Below are 9848 nucleotides of genomic sequence, written 5' to 3'. Positions count from 1 at the left end.
TAAAAAATAAATAAATGATAGGATTCTAGAGCGGAAGATGATAGGGTAAACGTAATAGTTTATTAGTATTAGCAAATTTGACAATAATAGTTTGTAAGTAAATTGACAAAGTATATACAAACAAAAACGACACAAAATATTTGAAAGCATTTTAGAACTACCGGTATATAGAATGATTATACGAAAAGAGTTATGTCTGAGGCCTATCTAGATCTATGTTACGTAAGAGGAACAATGAACTTGGCCAAAGGTAGAGTTCATTGTCATGGTTATACTCGAACAATAGAAGGGCGGATTATGATGTACTAGGGTGCCTGACGTAATGTGATTTCTTCAGGGCGAGCGCGGATTACGCTGCTCCCAATGAAGTACCATTAGTATCAGAATTTCATGTGAAAGAAAAATGGACATGCTTATGAAGAAAACAAAAACGATTATAATGAATAATATGAAAGTACAACAAACAGGAGCAATTGAGAATGTTAGTTTATATTTTGCACGATTGGAGAAATAAAGTATTATAAGTCGTAATCTTGAATCTTGTGCAAGAGTATTGATTTATCTTGATTTTTTTTGTGATGTGAGCAAAATAAACGCAAATTTCTAAACGAATGTCAATCAATGATTTGTTACCTTCCTTCCATTACCCCCACCTAACAAACAAACAAAAAGCAGGAGACACATTAGTATACTTGGGGGAGGGAGGAAGACAAAAAATGTATAATGAGTGCAGTTTTCACATTTTAATGAGATTTATTGAATGGAAGAGTAAAATCAACCCAAATTTTTAAACGATTATAAACGAATTTTTATAATTATTAATTGCTTTCCTTTCATTATTCATCACCCTCCCCATCTAAATAATGATAATAATAATATGATGATGATGATTATAATGATAATAATAAGCCGGAGAAACACTATCGTACGGGGGGAGGGGGGGGGGCACGGGGCAGAATGTGAATAGGGAGCCAGACTGCACCCATAATGGGTGGCCACTGAAGAAACAAAAGAGAGAGTGGGGAGAAAAGAGAGAGATAGAGAAGAGAGGGAGGAAAAGAGATGAACAGGAACAAGAGAAAATATTTTCTTTGGAGAGGGCTTTATACCAAGTTCAAAGAAAAAAATAATATTTAAAAACTTTCGTAAAATGTGTTTTGCCTCTATGAGTTACATGACAATGGAATAGCATAGTCTCCAAACAAGAATTCATGAATCAACACTTGGCTTTATGGCGAGCACGCAATTGTTTATACCGGCGAGAGAGAAAAAAAAACACTAGTCTTTATTTCCATTAAATGCTGGAGAATTAAATTTGAATGGGGCTCCCATAATGTGTTTAGATTGACACCTCCAAGTTACCTCCCCGAAAAAAATCTACTTTTTAAAAATTCATTCGGTTATATATACACAGATAAAACGTAATTGTTTAAAATGCTAACAGTTCATTACAATACAACAGCTTGTTGAATTTTTAAACAGGTCTTATTACTTGTAAACAACCCTTTTAAACGGTGTTTACCGTGTTTTTATTGTGCATAATGATCCATTCCAAACATACAGAGTACAGTGCTAATTGGACACGAACTCAAGCTAAGCTAAATAACTTAGTTTAGCCGCAGAGGGAGCTAAACAAGTATGACGAATCTTTCAATGGGTTGAAAATTAATCGTGGTTTTTCTGGCTTGAAAAAGACGTCACGGTCTTCGCACACACACAATGCAGCTTTTCGTGGGCAAATCGTGCATCCGGGATTAACTCCGACAGCTTTGATGCATGCGCTCTCAGGTTAATAAGCCGCGTGTTTACTGCCACTCGAATTAATCCAAGGCGCCTTACTGTTAGACTCCCTATGCCAGATACACCTGTCTAGACCCAGGCTAAGTTACATGAAACGGATATCGTTCTAGATCTAGGCTAATATTAATTTGCATAGAGTCTAAGCCTAGGGTCTATTCACTCAACAAAGGCAAAACATATTCACAATCACATCATGATCAATTGAATTATCAGACAGTAAACCTATCACAGGATACCTCCCTGCAATCTGTTCTTATTGTCATTTGTTATTTTGTTCAGCCTTCAGGATGTTCCAGATGTGGATAGTCTATACTCTATAACAAAGTCAGATTTAGAGCCTTGTCTTTCTTGAATTGTCTTGTCACAAATGTCGAATCACTTTACAAACAAAGAGTACACAATCACAGCTTCATTTGCTTGTGCGATGTCGCATGAACGGCGATGAGAGCTGGAACCGATAATGGATCAGGCCTCAGTCCTGTTGTCTATGCGACGATGATGAAGCGTTGGATCGGTGATCTGGTCCCATCTAGGCCTAGACTCTAGACTAGACTATATTACAAAGTCAAAGGCCATGCTTGTAGATTCACGCCGACGTCGATCTAAGAGCTGGAACCGATAATGGATCAGGCCGACGTCGATCTATTCTAAGGTAGCTGTTGCTAGCTGCTGCTGAGATTATTTTGACTTTGAGTTTGATGAAAGCAGGTCGCGTCATCATCCGCGTTGATCACGGATAAGAAAACCGATGGGTGCTGTTCCATTCACTGTCGTTATATCTCTCTCGGTCTGTTGTGTGTAGCGATCAGTGCTACATTATGCGGGAAAGACAGTTCCCAGTGCTATTCGGCATTTGCGGAGGCTCGGTGGCTCATACCCGGGTAATGCAGACGATAGGTTGTGGGGTGCAGTGCGGGAACATCGATGTTGGCAATAATTGTCGACGACCAAACTTCTACTTAGCAGCTAGTTCTCATTTCTTTATAGTCCAAGTCAAGGAAAACTGCGGTAGCTAATGTCCGATTATCGAATAATAGCATGGTATTCTCCTTACCGCTGCCATAGAGTTGTTCAGTAGCTCTGCCCAGCAAAGTTCTTTGTATGAGCAAATTTTAAATCCCACCGCTGCCACCATGTTGTAATAAGTTATATGACTCGGTGAAATGATAGAGTCTGGCAGACGATGTAGTTACTGATTAGTAGCCATATTGTAAGAAACCTTTATTTATGTATCCTTCCGCCTAGCTCGGCGTGGTATTTACATATCATATCTCATGTTGATGTAGTTCCAAGTGGACATACAACAGACATAGGCGCCGCTTTTCCGGTGACGGTGACGGCGGCGGCGGCGGCGGCGGCGGCGTCAACATCAAAAACATAACCTAAGGTTACGTTTTTGAATTTTTGATATAATTTTGAAAGTATAAGTTCATAGTCAATGAAACTTGGCATGTAGGGTTATCAAGTACCCCCAATCATGTTAGTAGAATTTCAGGTCACAAAGTCAAGGTCAAAGGTCATTTCAGGTCAACAGACTTGGACTATGTTGTGGCATCATCATCGAAAACTTAACCTAAGGTTAAGTTTTTGAATTTTTGATATAATTTTGAAAGTTTAAGTTCTTAGTCAATGAAACTTGGACTATAGGATTATCAAGTATGCCCTGTCATGTGAGTAGATTTCAGGTTCCAAAGTCAAGGTCAAAGGTCATTTCAGGTCAACAAACTTAGACTTTGATGTGGCATCAACAAGATTTTGAATGTTTAGCATATTCTCAAAATTGATTGTTCTAATTCCATGAAACTTGTACCCAAGGGTTATCAAGTATCACAAATCACATGACACAAATTCCAGGTCACACTGTCAAAGGTCAGTAGACTTGGATTATGTTTTCACAACTTAATATGAGAACTAATAATTTTTTTGTTTATTTTTTTTTATAATTTGTTCATATTTCATTCAAGTTATCGATCGTGGTACATTTAATAGTAAATAATTCTTCTGATGATTCTTAGTAAATATTCACTTCACAATGTGTTTATATTTAGAGAACTTCATTTTTGGGGGCCTGCTAATGGGCCACCCTGCCTGTGAATAATGTTCCAACCTCAATTTTTCATCATATCGAATTGCGTAATGCATTAAAAGAGCCTCTGTGTAATTGAAAATTTGTTTTAGAAATTTATCAGGACGCACACACAGTGTGCCAATGTACATGTATATGGACCAACTTGTGGTTTTGGAATATATGAAGAGCTCAGTTCCAAAAGGTACTACATGATTCTTTTTTTTCTTTTTTAGTTTGTGTGCATTAATGTACACATTTCCAGTAGCCTCATACATGTATACACTGTAGTAGTAAATAATTTTTCGGATGATTCTTTGTAAATATTCACTTCAAAATGCTGATTATGTACAGAGGATTTCAATTTTGGGGGCCTGCTAATAGGCCATCCACCCTGCCTATAATAATGTCCCGACCTCAATTTGTCATCATATCGAATTGCGTAATGCAGGCGAGACCGCCGAGAGCGTTTCCCTTGTTAAAGGATAAGAGTTGTCTGCTTCTAACATCATTGAATTTGTGTCCATCAGAATTAATTCAAGGGTCAGTGCTAAAGTGAAAGGGACATAACCCTATACAGCCCGGGCTATTTTGAAACTGCATATAAACAAGTATTGTTTGTAAAATTGTAACCCCTTGAGCATTTTGAAGAGTGATAGGGATAAATCAAATTGCGCTTCTGATGTAAAATTCACAATGTAAACAATTATTTCAATAGAGAAGCAATAACATCAACTTGTACATTTTCAAATGGATTTAAAGGTACTATGTCCCATTTGCAGACCAAAAAATAAAAAGGATAAATGCCTAAAGCATTTAAAAGATAATACTAATTTAGAACTTCCCTAAAAAAAAGGGGGGGGGGGGCTTGAGCATGTCTTTAAGTGGGAAATTAACGACTATTAGTTGACGAATCGACATAAGTGATACCAATACAGTAAGTAATAGTCTGATTTTCAGACCATTGTACCAAATGGTTGTACGTTTTGTGCTGCAAAAATATTCAATCAGTTTAATTTTGACCATTACAAGAAGCGGGTTATTGATGTAGACAAATGCTCATGTACCCTTTACAGCTCATCTTATGTATTTTATTAATACAAACAAAAATGTCAGTCAGTCACTCAATAGTGTCTGACAGTGAGATCTAGAAGGTAAACAGGTTTCCTTGCATAATGTGAATATTAGGACACTGCTAACGTTTAAATCTCACAGATAGGACATACATGACATATTCATAAATCCTGCAAAGTTCTACAGAATTTGATGTTGGCTGCAAATGGGACATAGTATCTTTAACACCAAATAAAGACAAGATTCTCCCTTTTCTATAAACCCCCCCCCCCCATTGTTCTTTCTAGGTAGAAATTTCATGCAGCATATTAGTATTTGCCAGTAATTATAAGCTTATAAAAATTTGTTCTATGTATTTTTTTCTGTAAATCATGGAATAAAGATACACAATTTGGGATTCAAATTGTTCAACATATATATAACATATATATGTAACATTAGTATTTGTTTACGTGGGAGGGGGGGGGGGTCCCACATGTTGATTGATGAACTGAACCTTCATTCCTTCCTCTGTCCATGTCTTTGGTTACTAGGCAACACATACTGCAGTAGTTTACAATTATAAGCCCATCATAATGTTCAATTTATTTGTTGCTGTTTTCCCCTTTTGAAATAAAGGCTCATCGTCATTCAGATTTTAGATATTCAACAGTTATTTATGAATTAGTTCTGATATTGTGAAATCCTACCCAAACTCATTATTTCTCATTACCAAACAATATTTTGTTCAGCTAATTACAAACAATGACTGGCTTGGCAGTCTACTGCAATTCCTCTACGATGTGTCATGTCATGTCAAGTAGCCCCATCCGTTCAGACTTTCCCACGCTAAGCCCACGCTATATCTCTCACGCTATTTCCCACGCTATATCTCTCGTGCGGGGGGGGGGGGGGGGATTTTAAACTAAGAAATAAAACAAAAGACTAGCGGAAAATTTGAGTACTGCAATTTTGGTGTAAATAACAAATGTAATATGTTATCAATACAAGGAAATATCACATTTTTCAATACATGACTTTGTCTGACTCCATTCCTTATTTTGGGGCTATTATTTCTAAACACCCCTTGTGCCTAACCGACGAGCCCAAAACCCATTGTCTAGGAGTGTGGCCTATTCCCGGACTATCACAAAGGGCATGTCCATCCATACATGATAAGCAATACATGGACAAAAGATATTTCTGAATAAAAATACACATAATTACACTTTGAGACAGTCAAAGTTTAGTGAAGAATGGTTCATAAACATTTTATTTCTATTTATTTTATGTAAATCATAGACATTTAGCAAAAGATTTATCCCTCACAAAAATGCATTTCCCCGCCAGTGAATGTTGTATTCCTGGCCTTGAAAGCTTGATTGCCTCTTTGAAGAGCATCGCGTGCGATCGTTTTTTGAGAACTATTGCCACGAATGAGTTAAACCATTGCGATTGGTGTTCATCGCTACATAGCCACCTGGAACATTTATAATATATGGGATTTTTATTTCACATTTAATACTATTGTTGTTTTGAAATCATAGACTAATCGATAATTGTCTATACTGTTTGAAACCTAGACGAAAACTATTATTAGAAAAAACATTAAAACAATCCCCTCAGTAGATGGTAGCCTGTTTGGAAGGAATCACAATATAATATTCTAATATGTTATATCACATAATATTATATTCTTCTTTAATTCATTTAAACATTTAGTGATTCAAAATGTTTAAATATGTACTTTCCTTCAATACTTCTTTTGTATAGTATCATTAGCTGTTTTACGGATGACGAACTGGACCCCCTCGCTGAACAAATAACTAGCGATACTGAGAACAGGATGAAAATAACACTTCAACATGACACGGTAAATGTCTTTGTCATATCGACTATGTTGGAAAGAATTTTCTAAAGTGAAAATATGATACTTAAAGAGAAGTTCACCCTGGTATTCTGTTGTTTTTGATAAGAGCAGGAAATTGAGAGAAACAAATTCAAGAATGTTTGTTTGACATCGCTACGAAGGTTCTTGCGAGGTCCTCTCCCATTTGCTATGTACTTAAAATATATTTTCTATAAAGACATATAGTAATTGCACATGTTTCTACACAAAGCCTGTATGAAAAGAAATTCTTTCATCAGCAACTCAGAAAGTGGAAATTTATTATTTCTTGTACAGCGCAAATGGAAGAGGATATCGGGAAAGACCAAGTTCACATGTATCAAATATCAAGTGTCAATCATGTCCGATTCAAAATACAAATACCTAGATAAAATTTGGCCAACCTCAAACATGTTCAACCATATTGACAAAACTTTCATTGTCATAAGATAAATTAATTGGAAGTTTAAATGAAACTAAGCCCTATTTCAGTTACCATACAAACAGGCTTGGTTGTATTTGGGAATACATCTAAAATATTATACAGAAGGCTTGCGGGTGCACCATTTGAGAGAGAGGGAGGATTGAGGAGTCCTGAAAAGGACACTAGTCTTTCTTGAGGGTTTGTAGTCCTGAAAAGGACTGTTGGTATAGTCTTGAAAAAGACTGTTGGTTATCTTTCTTGGCTTATAGTTCTAAGGAGAACTATAGTGCCCCAAGACTCAGGATTATACATAACGACATCTGGAAACCCCTCATCAACAAGTACCCGGTCACTCCTCCTCCACCACCTCCTCCATCACCACCTCCAACACCGCCTTCACCACCCCCGCAGACCCCCGTACGTCAACCACCGCCACCCGCCGAACCCTCAAAGCAGCGGCCAGTCTCACAGCTACAATGCACAGCAGACGACCGCAGATTACAACGCCGCCCCACTCATCATGGATTTGAAAATCCCCCAAGTCCGCAAGCCGGAGACTCCAGCCCAGACGGACAGCCAGACGGACAAGCAGACCATCCATGTCCACTCCCAGATGACTCAAGCCCACACGGTCGTGGATTTTTACCCGACGTCCGCACCCCGGTGACTTAAGCTCACGCAAGCTAGCTATTCTCCACTCCTGACGACGGATAGTCAACCTGTTCGAAATGTCAAGCCACTCCCGCCACTCATCCTCTCCAAGCGCTATAGTTCTCCTTAGAACTATAAGCTAAGAAAGATAACCAACAGTCTTTTTTCAAGACTATACCAACAGTTCTTTTCAGGACTGCAAACCCTCAAGAAAGATTACTGAGAGTCCTTTTTAGGACTCCTCAATCCTCCCTCTCTCTCACATGGTGCACCCGCAAGCCTTCTGTATATCTACATCACCATGCAAGCCTATACTTTAACAAGCAGCATCTAAAATTTTGCCAATACATGTACCTAGATTTTTGTGCTAACTATGTGGGCGATGTCATGGTATGCCCTTCAGGGCTTTTTAAAATAATAAACCAGAACCTCTTCTTTTCAACAGGCACAGAGGACGTTATCTTTTGGCAGCAATATTGGACCATTAACAATGGATATGATAGATACACTTTGCCATCGAACATGTGCCCGTCAGTTGAAAGTTTTTAACGATGGGGTAAAGATTGCAGGTGAAGAATGTTTTCCAGACTTACTTGGCCGAGAGTTGGATTCAAAGGTTAGTGAAGCAACGAAGCAGCTTTCTTACATTTTTACTCGCATGCTCTCTCTCTCTCTCCCAGCTTTCTTCTCTTCCTTGACCAAAAGTTCCTTTTCTTGTGTACTTTTTCTCCCCATTTCCTTCTATTTTCTGAATTACTCTCTAATCCCCATAATCTCTGTGCTCTCTTTATTATTAGATGTCCTTTAACAGGGATATATATTAATTCGCTTGAATGACAACATTTTAATTTTTGTATGTATAGGTGATATGTCTATGATTAATCCCCACTAGAGAGGAGAGCCTTTAAGTCAAACCACATTTATTTGGATAATCCTAGACATTATACATTTTCTTCATTGCTCTCCTTATCACTCATTTGTGGTCTTTCATGCTGACATTTGTATATTTTTGCAAAGAAAGGAAAGAAATATCACTTCTCCTGACTAGTATTGTAATTTCCACAAAGTGAATTTTATCCTGAAAATGATGTGATAGTCTAATGACCATGAGGCCCTACCGCATCTTGGGCTGTCCAACGGAGGCAAACAAACGTTGATAAATTTCCCCATACAGTTAGATTCATTTCATTTACAGGTTTGTGAATGTGGAGGGGGGGGGGGGTTGTCTATACACAAACATACATTACATGAATACATTACATGAATGGTTTAAAATCTACAGTGATCACCATCATCAATGATATTTTATGTCTCTATATGATCTGGTAGGATAGGGCCATAATCCTATGGATGCCTTCCCTTGAAAACGATACCTTTGTAGCGCTTAGTTGACACAAAACATACGAATGAATGGTAATAAATTGTCATAAATCACATACTTTTAGGGGTATCAATGGTGCGTTTAAACATTAACCCGGATTACCATTACATTTCTCAGTCATGCCTGTGTGTGGGGGGGGGGGGGGGAAGCTGAACAAAGTACCACTAAATTAACGACTGAAGAGTTTCCAATATCATTTATCCTTCTTCATGACTTACCGGTGTTCGGTGTACCGGTATTCGATTTCATTTCCACCGATTCACACGTTGAAGGTTGAACACATGAAATCATTACCATTACTATACCAACAGAACAGATTGTATAATTAAATGTTGACCTGTTTCTCTGTGTCTGGAGCATTGATCCAGCTGTATTTTAAATACTTTTTTTTTAGGTGATACGTATGAAATATACGTATCACCTTTTGATTTCGTCAAGATTTTTATTATTAGGTGATACGTACGTAGACGTATCACCTTTTGATTTCGTCAAGATTTTTATTATTTATTTATTTATTATTATTTATTATTATTCTTCCTCGAATTTGTTCGCAGGATATCTCAAGACTGAATAAAGCCATTATCAT

General features: G+C 37.6%; 1 protein-coding gene across 1 annotated transcript; it reads left to right on the top strand.

The window, feature by feature from the left end:
* The first annotated feature begins 6783 nt into the window (after positions 1-6783).
* Positions 6784-7902, top strand: LOC115924709 (sulfated surface glycoprotein 185-like). The gene is made up of 2 exons (XM_030987469.1): positions 6784-6791; positions 7500-7902. Exons 1-2 carry the CDS (start codon positions 6784-6786, stop codon positions 7900-7902), a joined length of 411 nt encoding a protein of 136 aa, XP_030843329.1.
* The last annotated feature ends 1946 nt before the right edge of the window (positions 7903-9848 follow it).

This window comes from Strongylocentrotus purpuratus, unplaced genomic scaffold, assembly GCF_000002235.5.
Source record: "Strongylocentrotus purpuratus isolate Spur 01 unplaced genomic scaffold, Spur_5.0 spur5_scaffold_16, whole genome shotgun sequence".
NCBI classification, from domain to species: Eukaryota; Metazoa; Echinodermata; class Echinoidea; order Camarodonta; family Strongylocentrotidae; genus Strongylocentrotus; species Strongylocentrotus purpuratus.
This window is presented reverse-complemented; position numbering and strand designations above follow the sequence as displayed.